The sequence below is a fragment of the Saimiri boliviensis genome, chromosome X (assembly GCF_048565385.1).
Source record: "Saimiri boliviensis isolate mSaiBol1 chromosome X, mSaiBol1.pri, whole genome shotgun sequence".
NCBI lineage: Eukaryota > Metazoa > Chordata > Mammalia > Primates > Cebidae > Saimiri > Saimiri boliviensis.
In genome coordinates, this window is record NC_133470.1 from 131,526,033 (window position 1) to 131,543,292 (window position 17,260).

A 17,260-nucleotide genomic window follows, 5' to 3' on the forward strand; every position below is an offset into this window, starting at 1 on the left:
CCTGCTTCCAGCTCTCCTTCTCTCTTCCTTGGGATCCCCAGCGCTACTTCCTGGCAGGGTGAGAGGGTGGGCCGCTGCTCCCTTTGGAGGAAGCTCCTTTCTGCTGTGTCCCCACTACCTTTGGCAGGACCCAGGAAGGGGACAGAAGAGCCCTTCATCAACTCCCCGCGGGGGTGAGAGGGCAGATGCGGAGGGTACTTGGCACGGCCATGGCCACTCCATCCATCCGTAGACACCTCCACACCCTCCATCTGAGGTCCCGGCACCTTGCCAGGAAAGGACGAGCTCCTGGGCGCAGAAGCACTCCATGGGTCAGGGCAGCTCGTTCTGCCCCGCCCCCACTTTCAACATGACCAGATCCCACCCAGCAGGTTTAGCCCCTGAATCAGCAAAGCCAGGTTCCTTGCACTTTTGTGATGTGTGTGTGTGTGTCAAGAGGTGGTCCCCTTCCCCCAATTCATGACAAATCCGTTAAGCACATCTGCTTCCCTTGGGCAGGGCTGCTGCTGCGCCCCGTGTCCTCTCAGTCTCCCAGGGCTGCTCCTGTGGGTCACTGTGCCCTGGGCAGCGGCGATCTCTATGTGCTGGGCGTTCTGCTTGTTCCCTTTCACACAGAACAAAGCTTTCTTCTCTTGTCTTATTCTCCCTTCCCCCCTGCAGCTTGGTTTCCAGGTGGGTTACAACTTTCCTGCTTGTACCATCTGCCCAGCAGTCCATGCTGGTCAGAGGGCCTGAGTGCCCGCCAGGTCCCCCGACCAACTCTGGGAAACCCTCCCAGCTGGAATGGGGACCAGGCCTCTTCCCAGGCCCTGGTGCCTGGGATGGCCAACAAGTGACTTGCAGTTGCTGTGACACCCACCCCCCTCCCCCACTGCTGGGGCTTCCTTGGCTGGCTGGCTCTGGGAGCCCTGTCTTGGTTCCTAAGAGCTGTCAGTCAGAAGGACCACCCTTTCTCCCAAGCCAATCACAGTTTGGCTGGACAATCTGATTTCAAAGGGGATTTCCCTGCAAACAGCTCCTCATCCACTTTTCCCAGTGGAGCCTGCTCCTCCATTGCTGTCTTCAGTGAGCCCTCATTGCTCAGCCTCTTTGAGCACAAAGGCATCCTCCTAGCCTGTGGTCTGGAATTAGCATGCACCTCCCTACTTCCCTGCACACTACCACGTTTCCCGTTGTGTGCAGTTGTCCTCCATCTCTGAGGCACTTGACACAGTGAGGCCACAGCTGAGTCCTAACTCAAGGAGCGCCCCAGAAGCTTTCTGCTCACCCCCTGAGCAAATTCTGTCACAGGAAAGCCCATCAGCGTCCAAGTGTCTCCACGGCATGGGCTTGGCCCAAGTCAAAACCCTTCTGTTCATTTTCTGGCACTGCCCTCTCGAAAGCACTCACTCACAGCCCTTCCGTCCTGCCCCTCATCCCTTGACTGTCAGGAGCATGCCTGCCTCCTAGGCACGCACGGCAAGAGCACCTCCCTTTGTCCCTCCGTCTCAGCACAGGCAAGGGCACCGGTGTCCCCGTTCCATGTGTAACGCAAACATAAATACAGCCCTGAGCCGCCAATCACAATAGATACCTGCCTGCTGCAACCCAAAGACAGTCTTTCTGGGCTTCCCCGGGGCAAACATTGGGAAAAGTCAGCAAGGCTGAGCTTGCCACCTTCTGTGGGGAGTGCCTTGCCTTGATGGTGCCTCCCCAGCCTGAGCCCGTCTCTTGTGTCAATCTAGAACTGCCGCCACAGGCTATCTTCCACTTCCAGAAAGGGCCCTGGGCTTTGCTTCTCATCTATCTCATGAGCCCGTTTTCATTTGGTGCCTGTAGGCAGTGACTCACTTCCAGACCAACTTCGGGTGCCCTCCCCAGCCTGCTGCCTCTCCTAGGGATTTTGTGGTTTACCACCCCCCACAACCCCCCACCCCCACCCCCACCCCCACCCGCGCTCCAGGTAAGTGCACACAAGGTTGCAGACATCCAGCTTCCCAGGCAGGCATGTCCAGTCTCGGACACTGCATCCTGTGTGTGTGTGTGTGTGTGTGTGTGTGTGTGTGCGCGCGCGCGCGTGTGTGTGTTGGTGGGGAGGGCTGTGCTGGTGCTTGTGAGCTGGCCTCTGCTCCAGGTGTGTTCTCAGGACATATTCCGGCCCACAGGAAGCTTAGAAACTCTCATCCTGCTGACCTTTGCACCATGGCAAACTGGGCACTGTTCTCTGTCCTCTCCCAAATTAACACATATGTGCAAAACAAAAGCAATTTCATTTTGTAAGTATAGACTTGTTGTACTGACCCATATGGTAGTCATTAGCCACACTTGAAATAAGAGGCCTGTCACATGTTGCAACCATTGAAAATGATTTCACTTACCCCATCTCTTGATATTTTTGTGTATGTGTGATTTATTTGATCACTCAGGAAATTTGAGTTTTCTGTTTATGTCAATATTTTCTTTTAAGGACTTCTATACGTACTGATTTTTGCTTCCCCTCCCTCCCTCTCTCTTTCCCTCCCTTCCTTCCTTCCTTCCTTCCTTTCTTCCTTTTTTTTTTTTTTTTTTTTTTTTTTTTTTTGCATGACAGCCTTTCCTTCTCGAAGTTATAAGAAAAACCTTTGCTTATTTCCTTAGGAATACAAACAGTTTATCTTTTTTAGAGTTAGCTTTATTGTTAACCTACTAGTAGAGTGTGTATGTGGTATATGTGTGTATGTATGTATGTGTATGTGAGTATGTTTGTGCCTGTCTGTACATACAGTTTGAGGTAGATTTTCTATCTTAACTTTCTCTAAATATATTATTAATTACACTAATGCCATTTATTGTAGAACCCACTATTTATGTTTTGATTGAATTATATTAACTGTGGATTAAGTTGGAAAGGATTGGCATCTTAGAATTTTATCTATGTGCAACTATTTAGACTTTTTGTCACTTGTGATATTTTCTTTATAAAGATCATTCACATTTCTTTTTGGGATTATTCCTGAGGATTTATCTGTTTTTCTGTGTGGACATGGTATTTACCTTGTCCTATAGTACTATGCTATTTTGATTCTGCTGTCCTCATCCTACACACCAGCATACAGGTCGTATCTTTGACTTCTACTGCTTTGAGAACAGCAATGAAAAAATTGGACAGTCAAGTGCCTCACCATTGCTACTGTCAAAGAGGAAGGAAGGAAGAAAAACAAAGCATTTGGACCTAGTTTTCTATAAATGCTTTTTTCCCAGAAATCTTTCTAAAGACCCTTTCCTTGCCTTCAGTTTATTTTTATGTTTTCTTCCTCCCCCATTCCCCTGTCAGTGGAGTAGTCCAAACTAGTTCTTCTGGTTCATTCAATCATGTTTCTTTCAATCCTGGCAAGATCTTGATTAAGTCTAGCCGTCAGTATTTTATTGTTCTTTGTTCTTACATATCTGAATATGGGATAATTTTGAAGGAAGGAAAGGCAATTTGAAGGCTCAACCTATTACCATAATTAAGCACTCCAAATAACCATATCCTTCCTCTGAATAAATATTTGCATCTCACAAAGACCGATTGTCAATGTGTAGATCTATATCCAGAGTTCTGCGTTTTTAATTATCCAGTCCTTTGAATTGAGTAGTAGATGAAGTTGGGAACTTCCCCTCTCCCCTGGGGACGGTGCATGGAGGTAAGGGAAATGATGGGAGATGTTATCACCAGCCTTCTCTCACAGGCTTTTCTAGCCTACCACTTGAGCTGTCCCATGTTAAACTCAACATTTTTTCAGCTTGTGCCTATGGAAGTGAAGAAACTAACCCCAATACTCTTAAATTTTCCAGTAACTTATCTGGTCATACCTGATACCCACCACTCTCTACAGTTTCAATTTGGGGATTGATTTGAACCAGGAGAAATGAGATTGGCTGTTTTTCCTTCGTCTCTCCTCTCTCCTTTCCACAAAGTTTCTTTCTGGTAAACATTTCCTTTAGGTCCTGAATCCTCACTGCCTTTGGCTTATATTAAAGATCTTTGGTCAGAATCTCCCAGGCCTGCTACCAATATGTAATGGCAGCTTTTGGAATTTAGGAAAACTTGAAATTGATGGCTATTAATTTTTAAAATTAGCTTTGAAAACTCAAAGGTTCTTATGCAAGGTACTGGCTGTACCTTGCTTCTCAGAGGCAGACTCAACTTCAGTGTTACCAACTGAACAGAGTGCTTTCTGCAAATATGACCTGTCTGTGTAATTTCTTTATCCCAATCTCTTTCTGCTTCTTATAATCCATAGGGTCCATTGAGGTGCTATGAACTTGTGCATGCTTCTTATTTTTGAGCAATGTACAAACAGAAATATCCTAATTACTTAGTCTTGATGGTGAATAATGAAAATGAGAAGGGACACAGGGTGGCAAGTTGGCAACCAGGACATTGCCCAGTACCCTTTGCCTCAGTTTTAAGGAGGACAGGACAAAGACAGACTTATGTGGAATGAGGAAAGTCTACAAAACATATATTAGGCATTGCACATGATATCTACAAGGCTGGGCAAAGACCAATCAGCCAACTCTTTAGATTTTATCTTATTATCATTATTACTTTTTTGAGATGGGGTCTCACTGTCTCCCAGGCTGGGGTGCAGTGGCGAAATCTCAGCTCATTGCAACCTCTACCTCTTGGGTTCAAGTGATTCTCCTACCTCAGCCTACTGAGTAACTGGGACTACAGGCGCCCACCACCACACCCAGCTAATTTTTCTATTTTTAGTGGAGATGGTGTTTTGTCATGTTGGCCAGGCTAGTCTTAAACTCCTGACCTCAGGTGATCCACCCACCTTGGCCTCCCAAAGTGCTGAGATTACAGGTATGAGCCACTGTGCCCAGACATATTTTATCTTATTTTTAAACTTAATTTGTTTTTAAAAATGGGTAACACATCCTAGTGGTTCAAAATTCAAAAGATAACAAAGGGTATACATTTAAAAATCTTTTAACTCTCTCTTACCAACTACTTGCGTCTTTCCCATCAGAGGCGGTTTCTTATGCATTATTCTAGAGATATTATACAGACACACCTAAACACACAAACACACATCATGCACACACACACACACACACACACAGAGAGAGAGAGAGAGAGAGAGAGAGAGAGAGAGAGACATACAGCAATATGTGAATAACCTTGTCAATCCTCCATTATCACTAGATTAAAATTTTGCTGGCTGGGTGTGGTGGTTCACACCTGTAATCACAATACTTTGGAAGGCTGAGGTGGGTAGATCATGAGGTCAGGAATTCAAGGCCAGCCTGGCCAACATAGTGAAACCCTGTCTCTACTAAAAGTTCAAAAATTAGCTGGGCATGGTGGCATGTGCCTGTAATCCCAGCCACTCAGGAGGCTGAGGCAGGAGAATCGCTTGAACTGGGACCTGTGAGGCGGAGGTTGCAGTGAGCTGGGATTGTGCCACTGCACTCCAGTCTGGGCTACAGAGCGAGGACTCTGACTCAAAAAAATAAATAAATAAATAAATGCTTTTCACTTTATAGCTGAATAGTATTTTATTGCATGAATGTGTCATAATTACTTAGTCTCCTATTTGTGAATATTTTGTTTTTTTTTTCATTTTTCTTGCTATTATAAAAAATGCTTTAATGATTAACTTTATACACATTTAGTACTCTACCCTGCTTCCTTTCCTCTTTTAATGCAATTTTAGTTGACTAGATATTTCTTAGTGTTTACCTTTATACTATTCAGTATACTTATACGTGTATCACCATATTTGTCTGATTTAGTTGGTATCTTTTGACCTCAGTCATTAAGGATAACAAAATCAACGTATTTACATTACCTCCCACCTTGTTTTTCTTTCCTCTTCCACTTGTTGTTCATTGTATAATTGCTACTCCATCCAAGTGGATCACCATTATATTCATTCTGTAAACATAATCACCACATTTGTTTTAGTCTTAGTCCTTAATGTACATACATTTGACACTAATTACTATGCTTTTGCCATAGTTTCTCTCTTTCTTGTGCTTCTGCCATTTTTGCCTTCATCTCTGTGATTGTTAAATTTCTTTTCTCACATTCTTCACAGAAGCCTCACAGATCACACTTCCTCTCATTCTCATTTTGCCATCCCTTTCTTGAGCTCGTACTTGCTTGCTTTATTAAAACTTTCAAATTCGGCCGGGCGCGGTGGCTCAAGCCTGTAATCCCAGCACTTTGGGAGGCCGAGGCGGGTGGATCACGAGGTCAAAAGATCGAGACCATCCTGGTCAACATGGTGAAACCCCGTCTCTACTAAAAATACAAAACATTAGCTGGGCATGGTGGCACGTGCCTGTAATCCCAGCTACTCAGGAGGCTGAGGCAGGAGAATTGCCTGAACCCAGGAGGCGGAGGTTGCGGTGAGCCGAGATCGCGCCATTGCATTCCAGCCTGGGTAACAAGAGTGAAACTCCGTCCAAAAAAAAAAAAACTTTCAAATTCGTATGAAATATGTGGTGAAAATTTTCATCTACTTTATGGTAACATTTTTCAGATGAGTTTTCATCATCTGCCATTTAGTTTTCATGCCCCTTTTCTCTCTTTACATGTACTATTTGTGTTTATCTCATATGCCAATTCCATTTTAATTCACCATATTTAAGAAATATCAGGTTTTCTCAAACCAGTTATTTGCAGATAGTTCTTCTAAGATTAGAACCAGCATTGTCTTCCCTAATGTCAACAATTTTTCTTATGGCCCAAGCCATTACAGAGAGATATCTGGGGCTGTTGCAAGACAGTAGAGGCTCTCTCCTGCTACTAAGGGGCAGGGTCAACTTCAGTATTACCAAAGGAACAGATTGCTTTCTGCAAATATGACCTGTCTCTGTGATTTCTTTAGCTCAATCTCTTTCTGCTTCTTATAACCCATAGGGTCCATTGAGGCACTGTCAACTTGTGCATGTTTCTTATTTTTGAGAACTATACTGTCTCTCCTCTTTTTTGGAATTTGATGTTGCTGGGTGGCTGACTCGAGAGTACAGCTAGGGAGTTTCCAGAAAATTACCTGAGCAGGTTATAAAATACAAAATCAATTTACAAATCCAAGGAGACACTCTGTGAAAGAGTCAGAACCCCAAATACTGAGAAGCTTGGTTTGGACAGAACCTCTAGTAAGGCCCAGAATGGCAAACAACTCTGTTCTCTGCCATCCTTCCTGAACGTTCTTACTACATGGTACAGGGAGCAAAGGAACTCAAGACAGTTTCTTCCTGTTCTTGCAACTGAGCTCAAGCCAAGTAAGAGGAAAATGGAGGACGTTGAAGATGCTTTAATCACACCCCACGACATCTGTAGCTGAAGTGGATTTCCATTATTGATTTTTATAGCATTCATCACACTCTATTATAAATTCTTGTTTTCTTTAACTATGTTTTCTACTAGATAAGCTCTATGAACACAAGAATGGTGTCTGTTTTGTTTACTATTGAATCTGTATCTGCCTGGCACATAATTAGTGCTCAATGCCTACTCAATTTGATCATCGAGGCCTGAAGCTGCAGTTCTGGTTCTGGACAGTAGTTTTGTGCTTATCTACATGTTTTTAAAGTGGCTTCAATAAATGTGCATTATTTCTCCAAAGATATAATTTGTTTTAAAAAATCTTAAATGATATTCACAGTATCATCCTAATTAATTTAAAAATTAAGATGCATAAAAAGACTAAAATATTTCACACTCAGTATCTTTCTGTTCTGTGGGGTCCTGTTCTCAAGTCCCTTCTCTTTCCAGGAATCTCATCCACTGCCATTACTTCAATTATCATCTATATGTTAATAACTCACACATCTATATATATACTGAGTCAAGATTAATGTATTTGATGCCTACAGCTTGAATATCTCACAGATATTTCATGTTCAACACATTTGAAATTGGAGCCATTATTCCCTGCTCCAAGAAAACTATTCCCCTGCCTGTATTCCCTATCTCCATGAAAATAACCATCATCCACCCAGTTGCACATGCCAGAACCCTAATCATTATTGACTCTTCCTTCTTTCTCACTCTATATTGCCAGCTTGTCACAAAGCCGCATTGATTCTACCTCATTAACGTTTTTGAGTAAATATTAACATGTATCAGAATAATGCACATACTTGACAACTCTATAGTACAGAGTTTATAATAAAAATGGCTTTTCCTTTTGCACTAACCTAGACTCAGTATCACTTTCTAGAATGCCAAACTTTCCTTAACTTTTCTGATTTTAACTCCTTATGATGCAGTGTTTCTCAACTAGGAGTGATATTGCTCTCTAGGGAATATATTTGTCACTGTTCAAAGACATTTTTGGTTGTTACAACTGCAGGAAAGGGTGCTAGTGGCGTCTTGTGGGTGGAGACCAGGGATCCTACAATGCACAGGCCAGTCCCTGACTTAAATGTTGATAGTGCCTGGGAAATGTTGTTCTTGTGGTTATCTTCAAGACTCCAAAAATACACTTGTACCCCTAATGAATTTTTGATATGAAAATAAGACACTTTAGCTCATTTATATTATACTGTCTCCCCCCTCTTATTCCCAACTTTTATAGTATTATTTTAGTTTAATCACGCAGTCCACAGATATTTTTTGAGCACCATTGTGTGCCATGCGCTATTCAAAACATTTGAAATTTGGTAGTGAACAAGGTTGAGGTAGCCTTTATTAAGCTTGCTTTCTTGTGAAAGAAGTAGGCAATAAAAATAAAATATATAAAGTAGCTACATTTAACTTTAAACATTATACATAAAACTTTATTTCATAAACTTCCACTAGTATTCCTTCACTTTGCACATTGTAAAATGAGGGTATCCATTCCACTATTTTTTTTCTTCTGCCTTGTATCATCTTCTATATCCCACATTCTGTCAGCTACACTGAGTCTCATGTCTACTTAAAATCGCATCCCCACAGGTGATATGTGAATCATTTTCTAAAACTATGCAAGATGGGTTTAAGTGCTAGGACACTAGTTGGCTTACCAATAAGTAGCATTTATATAGTTATAATAATCTAAACACACTTCATGGTTTTCAATATCTAGAGTTGAAAGCAGAAAGCTTTAATGGGAGAGAGACTTGGTTGTTACAGAGCAGAATGTAAAAGTAAACTGGAACTTAGCTGCATGCAGATGGTTATATAAAGCAGGAAGCCCAATTGCATTCTCTCCATTAAAAAGGCAAGCTGCCCTTGATTTTATGAACCCATTAAGGTACGCTTTTGAGGATAATATCACTTGGCTAGTGTTGAGATACTTCAGATACTTTCACAACTTCAAACTAAGCCTTTCTTGGGATGTAGGAGGGTTGCCTTTATATCCATTTGGTCACTTCAGACTTCTTGGGGAGCCATGTAGCCATGGTCTACTAATGTACTGCCTTCTGGTGTGGTACAGCTAGGTGCAGGGTAGAAATCAAGTATATCAGGTTATGAATGTATCTTACCGTAGGAATATTTACCTGCATCACTCTTAGTAACTTGGGAGCTAGTTTGAGCCTGCCTCATCATATGTGGCCACATCAGATTCAAGAGACACCTGGAATTATGTTATGATTTAATCGAGTCCATTATAGTTGTTTAGAAATATTCCAGCTTGGCCGGGCGCGGTGGCTGATGCCTGTAATCCCAGCACTTTGGGAGGCCAAGGCGGGTGGATTGCGAGGTCAGGAGTTTGAGACCAGCCTAGCCAAGATGGTAAAAACCCATCTCTAATAAAAACACAAAAATTAGCTGGGCACAGTAGCATGTGCCTATCATTCCAGCTACTTGGGAGGCTGACGCAGGAAGATCGCTTGAATTTGGGAGGCAGGGGTTGCAGTGAGCCAAGATCATGCCATTGCACTCCAGCCTGGGCAACAGAGTGACATTCCGTCTCAAAAAAAAAAAAAAAAAAATTCCAGCTCAAGGCTCTTGAGTCATGTAAGGGAGACTGTTCTTACATTCAAAACTTAATAGATTCTTTTTCCTTATATTCCATCAAAATGCTGATTTCATTATGTATCTTAATTTGCTGCACTTTTAGAGCAAGTACACATTTTTATTTTGTTTTGTTTATCTGCTGTCTATTGTTGTATTTTTAAAAAACACTCCAAAACTCAGTGACTTTAAATAGCCGTTTTATTTGCTTGTTATTTTGTGGATTGGTAGTTTCTATTGGGCTTATCTGGTTGGTTCTTCTGCTAGTCTTGCCTGAGGTCATTCATGTGGCTGGAGTCAGCTGGCAGATTAGCTGAGGGCTGGTTTTCCTGTAGCTAGGAAATTAAAATACAGTAATGCCCAGTTTAATTTGAATTCAAGGTGAACAATTAATATTTTTAAACTATCAGTATGTCTCATACAATATTTGGAAAACACATACACTAAAAATTCATTTGATGTTCAACTGAAATTCACATTTAACTGGAATGCCTATGTTTTATCTGAGAATTCTTTCTAGGATTCCTCGGCTGCAACAGTTCATCTCTTTTCTACATAGTTTCATCCTCCACAGGTTAACGTGGGCAGCTCCACATGTGGTGGCTTCGGAGCATAAGGAGTGCAAGCCTCACTGAAAATGCTCTGTCCAGGCCTCCCTTTTTGTCATGTTTCCTAGCATTAAAACCGGCCAAAGCAAACCACATGGCCAAGCCCAGAGTCAATGTGGGAGGGGACTATACAATGGCATGAATGCAGGGAGGCATGGTTTATTGAGGGTCATTATTGTAGTATTTTCTTAGATTATCTTCTAATTGTTTTTCTTCCCTTACTTGCTTTTATTACACCCTCTAGTTTTTCTATCCTTTCATTTTCTAACCTCTCAATTCATTTTCCAAGTCTCCTTTTATTCATGAGTTCATCCACTACCCTTAATCCTCTATCATACTGATCCACTTTGGCCTGGTTAATCAGGGCCTATTGTTTGACCGTCACCTTAAAAGTAACCTTTATTACTTTTCCAAGTTGGGAATCACTATTTCCTGGATTCCATATTTGCTTTTCCATTGATTACTATCTCATTTTGTAGGAGTACATGTTCAAACAATTTGCTAAGGAAAAGTTTACAGGAGGTAAACTTTAGGAGTAATTTCAGTCCTAAGGCCATCTTTACTGTCACTATATATCTGCTTGATAGTATGTTTAGGAATAGAATACTAGAGAAAATCATATTCTCTAAGGATTTCAAGGCATTTATACATTGACATTTATCAGCAAGTATTATGACTAGGAAGCCTGATGCCAGATTGATTTGTAGGTGACATTCCCCTTATTCTGGGAAGATTTTAGGGTCTCCTCTTAATCCTTATTATCCTAAAATTAATTGAGAATATGTCTAGGTGAAGGAATTTTAAAAATTAATTATATTAGGTACACAATACATCTTCAGTTTTTATTTTAAAAAGAGAAATACAGAGAAAAAACAATGAGGAACAATGTATACATCATCCATAATAAGCAATGTTAATGCTTTCTATTTGTTTATAATTTTTTCTTAATAAATAAAATTAAATTGCATTTATTGTTGAAGTCACATTGTCCTCCAGCTGTTTCCAGAGGCAACTGATATTGCAAAACTGATGCACTTCTTTCAGTGTCCATTTTTAATATTGCTATAAATATATGTATCCAAAATAACATCGTTTCATATGTTTAAAATTATATAAATGGCATTATACTGTATCGTTCTGCAAATTAATTATTTCATTCAACATTAGGTTTCTGAAAATTGTCTAGCCTGATATATAGATATCTAGTTCACTCATTTTAATGTCTTATAAATTCTATTGTGTTATTTACATAATATAATAGAATTACATCTTATGACATTATTTACTCAGAAACCTTCAGCAAACACCAATCTTACACTGAAATATCGACCATTAAAATCAGAAACAAGACAAATATGTGCTGTGTCATCAATACTGTTTTGCTAGAGGTCCCTGACAGTGCAATGAGATAAGTAAAAGAAATAACTATAAACTATTGAGTAGAAAGAGATAAAACGGTCATAATTTGTAGAGTACATCTATCTACTTAAGAAGTCAGAAGGAAAAAATGAGACAAAATAATAAAATTAATAAGAGAGTTCATCAAAAGAGTCTGACTGTAGAATGACAATGCTACATCAACAGCTTTTATAGAAACCTGCAATAATTTTTTTTGAGTAAACTTATTTTCCAATGGAACATGGATACATAAGCACAAAATTCAAGAGGCGCAAAGACAATAAAGTAGTTTATTGATCTTTTCCCTTGTAAATCTAATGTATAATACGTTACAGGAGCCAAAAAAGCAAAGCGACCCTATCTTTGTGCACCATTCCACAGATACTCCACACTATGTTAGGAAATGTATAATGACATAAAACACTTTATGTTACAGGCTATACATTATTTACAATTGTATATACAATACACTGTTCTGCAACTTTTCTTGCACATACATGCTAATTTGGGAGAGGACAGAGAACAGTGCCCAGTTTGCCATGGTGCAAAGGTCAGCAGGATGAGAGTTTCTAAGCTTCCTGTGGGCCGGAATATGTCCTGAGAACACACCTGGAGCAGAGGCCAGCTCACAAGCACCAGCACAGCCCTCCCCACCAACACACACACGCGCGCGCGCGCACACACACACACACACACACACACACACACACAGGATGCAGTGTCCGAGACTGGACATGCCTGCCTGGGAAGCTGGATGTCTGCAACCTTGTGTGCACTTACCTGGAGCGCGGGTGGGGGTGGGGGTGGGGGTGGGGGGTTGTGGGGGGTGGTAAACCACAAAATCCCTAGGAGAGGCAGCAGGCTGGGGAGGGCACCCGAAGTTGGTCTGGAAGTGAGTCACTGCCTACAGGCACCAAATGAAAACGGGCTCATGAGATAGATGAGAAGCAAAGCCCAGGGCCCTTTCTGGAAGTGGAAGATAGCCTGTGGCGGCAGTTCTAGATTGACACAAGAGACGGGCTCAGGCTGGGGAGGCACCATCAAGGCAAGGCACTCCCCACAGAAGGTGGCAAGCTCAGCCTTGCTGACTTTTCCCAATGTTTGCCCCGGGGAAGCCCAGAAAGACTGTCTTTGGGTTGCAGCAGGCAGGTATCTATTGTGATTGGCGGCTCAGGGCTGTATTTATGTTTGCGTTACACATGGAACGGGGACACCGGTGCCCTTGCCTGTGCTGAGACGGAGGGACAAAGGGAGGTGCTCTTGCCGTGCGTGCCTAGGAGGCAGGCATGCTCCTGACAGTCAAGGGATGAGGGGCAGGACGGAAGGGCTGTGAGTGAGTGCTTTCGAGAGGGCAGTGCCAGAAAATGAACAGAAGGGTTTTGACTTGGGCCAAGCCCATGCCGTGGAGACACTTGGACGCTGATGGGCTTTCCTGTGACAGAATTTGCTCAGGGGGTGAGCAGAAAGCTTCTGGGGCGCTCCTTGAGTTAGGACTCAGCTGTGGCCTCACTGTGTCAAGTGCCTCAGAGATGGAGGACAACTGCACACAACGGGAAACGTGGTAGTGTGCAGGGAAGTAGGGAGGTGCATGCTAATTCCAGACCACAGGCTAGGAGGATGCCTTTGTGCTCAAAGAGGCTGAGCAATGAGGGCTCACTGAAGACAGCAATGGAGGAGCAGGCTCCACTGGGAAAAGTGGATGAGGAGCTGTTTGCAGGGAAATCCCCTTTGAAATCAGATTGTCCAGCCAAACTGTGATTGGCTTGGGAGAAAGGGTGGTCCTTCTGACTGACAGCTCTTAGGAACCAAGACAGGGCTCCCAGAGCCAGCCAGCCAAGGAAGCCCCAGCAGTGGGGGAGGGGGGTGGGTGTCACAGCAACTGCAAGTCACTTGTTGGCCATCCCAGGCACCAGGGCCTGGGAAGAGGCCTGGTCCCCATTCCAGCTGGGAGGGTTTCCCAGAGTTGGTCGGGGGACCTGGCGGGCACTCAGGCCCTCTGACCAGCATGGACTGCTGGGCAGATGGTACAAGCAGGAAAGTTGTAACCCACCTGGAAACCAAGCTGCAGGGGGGAAGGGAGAATAAGACAAGAGAAGAAAGCTTTGTTCTGTGTGAAAGGGAACAAGCAGAACGCCCAGCACATAGAGATCGCCGCTGCCCAGGGCACAGTGACCCACAGGAGCAGCCCTGGGAGACTGAGAGGACACGGGGCGCAGCAGCAGCCCTGCCCAAGGGAAGCAGATGTGCTTAACGGATTTGTCATGAATTGGGGGAAGGGGACCACCTCTTGACACACACACACACATCACAAAAGTGCAAGGAACCTGGCTTTGCTGATTCAGGGGCTAAACCTGCTGGGTGGGATCTGGTCATGTTGAAAGTGGGGGCGGGGCAGAACGAGCTGCCCTGACCCATGGAGTGCTTCTGCGCCCAGGAGCTCGTCCTTTCCTGGCAAGGTGCCGGGACCTCAGATGGAGGGTGTGGAGGTGTCTACGGATGGATGGAGTGGCCATGGCCGTGCCAAGTACCCTCCGCATCTGCCCTCTCACCCCCGCGGGGAGTTGATGAAGGGCTCTTCTGTCCCCTTCCTGGGTCCTGCCAAAGGTAGTGGGGACACAGCAGAAAGGAGCTTCCTCCAAAGGGAGCAGCGGCCCACCCTCTCACCCTGCCAGGAAGTAGCGCTGGGGATCCCAAGGAAGAGAGAAGGAGAGCTGGAAGCAGGTTTCCCCGTGGCTTCGCAGGAGGCGTAGAACTACGCGGGGTAGGTGCTGGGCAAGCCGCAGCGTTCATCGCGATCATTGCGCAACAAACGCGCCCCGATGTGTGGGAGAGCGTCCACACCCGCCCCATCCCGATCCCCACCTCCACGTCAGGATGCGCAGGCAAAGGAAAAGGCCAGGGCTTCTGATCTTTCTTTCCAGGCCAGCAGTCAAGGAAAACACATTAAGAAGGGATTTCTCTGTGCCGGGCACGGTGCTACCTGCTCCAAGGGTGTCCTCTCTTTCAGTCCTCTCAGCAATCCACCTTAATTCCGTCAACTTCCCCCATCGTGCCCCTCACCTCTCCCCACCTCCGCCCCCAGCCTCTTCTTGAAATTTATTCTGAGCGCTGCATGCAGCCCTCTCTATCCCTGCCTCCTGTGAGCACTGAGAAGCCTGCATTTGCCAGGGAGCAGACATCCCAGTCAGCTGGCGTTTACCCGTGCCTTTCTTGTCCTTCTCTCCGTGCAGACTGTAAACTCAAGGACAAGGACCATGCCTCTTTTCTGCCAATCAAAGCACACAACTTTATTGATGATACACACAGATGCGGGCTTGGGTGGAAGAGGTTAAGTCGGTACAATAGACAGAAGAGCAGTACACTTTTTTGATGATTAGGTTCACCATTCATCAGGCGCGTGTAGAAGAAAGGGTAAACGAAAAATAATTCAACCTAAGCTGCAACAAATGCATTGTTAGCTCAAGCTGCGGTACGCGTCTGGTCTCTGCAAAGCGGTCCCGCTTGGGCAGGGAGACCACCACAGGCAACAATAGCACTCGTGATGCTGTAATTTGATGTTCTTTGTCCACAGCAGGCAGCCGAAGTGATCCCCTCACCTCGTGAAGGAGGCTGCCGGGAGGAATTTACAATGCCAACATTGCCTGCAGCCTGCACAACCAAGAAGTTACTCAAAGCTCTGTGGGAGCCCCTGCCTGGCCAATAAGAGCGTGGTCCTGGATTGAGCGCTGGAACTTTCACCCAATGAGGCGGTGATTGGCTAAGGCTGGATCTTCAGTGACACCCTCTGCAGATTCTTTGACATCTGCAAACCAAGCGCGTTTTGAGTGGAATCGGTCCCATTGTGTTCGAGAGGGCCCTTTATGGGGCAGGGGTTTCCAGGAGAATCTCTCTGTTTCCATTTCTGATAAAGAGGGACATGAATGAGAAGAGCATCTGGGCACCGACTAACTCCCCCGCCAAGACTGGCTTTTCAGACAAACCCATCAGCGGTCTCAAAACCTGAACCTTAGCACATCCACTTTCCTCTGATATCAAAGGAAACTTCAAGTCTGAAACGGACTTGGCAAGCATGTTATTAATAACTGTCATGCTTATTAACAAATTTAATGCGGCCTGCTGCAGAAATGAGTTGCAGCAACGTGACACAGTCTCCCGACACACTTCATCGATGTACATCTTAATCTGGCCCTGACTTTCAATACTGGCATTTAAGTTATCTGGGGCACACAAAGCCTCTCTAACCGCGGGGTCTGGAGTGGGGATCGTGTGTCTGACCATTGAGAGGCTGGCCAAATGGCTGTTGATATTCTGGCTAAAGGGAAACGCCTCCTCCTTGATCTCGGCAAACAACAGTTTTCCCTGAATGAAAAGACACTTGGCGAGGTCAAGAACACAACCGCCATTTTTACAGTTTTGAGCGTACCCGGAAAATTTTTTATTTTCATTGGGGAATAGGTGATTCATTTTTATTTGGATGATTTGCTTTGGGGGAGGCTGTGAGTCTTTACTGTCCATGATTATTGGCAGGCTAATCCTTAGGGCTTGGCTTATCCTCAACTCTTGACTGCAGATCAGGGCCCTTACCTGTTTTCTCCACTGTCTGCAATTTCCCCACTCTTTGCTTTTCTTGCTTGGTTGAACCTTCTTCTGATAAATAGATGAATACTGTGTCAACTTCTAGACCAGACTTACATATATGCTTTCACTAATTTGTTAATTTGAATATATCTCACATTTATTGCAAGTCACAGATGGGCATCACTCTTAAAAAGGTGATCTAGATGTGGCGTTCTAGGAAGGAGATTGTTAGATATTCTTTGCCTGGTCACAATCAATCTAATTGCCATCAAACATGGACCTAGCAGCAACGCAAACACGTAGAGCTTTTAGATGAGTCTCCCCAAAGATACATGTCAATGCACAGGATACAAGGGTATCCATATCTCTTTTTCCATATTTATAGTCTTGATTTTATTTTTTGTTTTTAATAATGTATTTTTTATTGCATTTTAGGTTTATAGTCTTAATTTTCAAATGTTTCCCCTCTGGCATTTTACCTCCCTCAAGCTCATTTACACTGTTTTCCCAGAAGTGCAGCATTTATCTTTTTCCAGCACCAAAATAAGAGGAGAAAAGAATAAAGGCTGTGAGAAGCAGAAGCTGAATTATTTCTGGACTCCGTAGTCTGCCTTTGACACCTTGGTCCCACTTTTTGTCTCCAGCATATCACACTGTGTGAAGCAATTTCTTTCCTCACTGACTTAGCTTATTGTCCACAGGTACCATGAGAAAAGAGAACAGAGATTGGTAAAGGCACTGACTCATAAGTTTCAGGCACATCCACTCC

At 43.9% G+C, this 17,260-nt stretch overlaps 1 protein-coding gene across 1 annotated transcript; it reads right to left on the bottom strand.

Annotated features, from left to right (window-relative positions):
* Positions 1 to 15,153: 15,153 nt before the first annotated feature.
* On the bottom strand, positions 15,154 to 16,443 carry LOC101038405 (protein ARMCX6-like). The gene has a single exon (XM_003940167.3). It carries the CDS (start codon positions 16,426 to 16,428, stop codon positions 15,772 to 15,774), a length of 657 nt encoding a protein of 218 aa, XP_003940216.2. The 5' UTR covers positions 16,429 to 16,443; the 3' UTR covers positions 15,154 to 15,771.
* Between the last annotated feature and the right edge of the window lie 817 nt (positions 16,444 to 17,260).

What these genes read in the sequence shown, in the direction of transcription:
- LOC101038405 (XM_003940167.3), bottom strand. Translation starts at nt 16,428, where the DNA reads ATGGACAGTAAAGACTCACAGCCTCCCCCAAAGCAAATCATCCAAATA.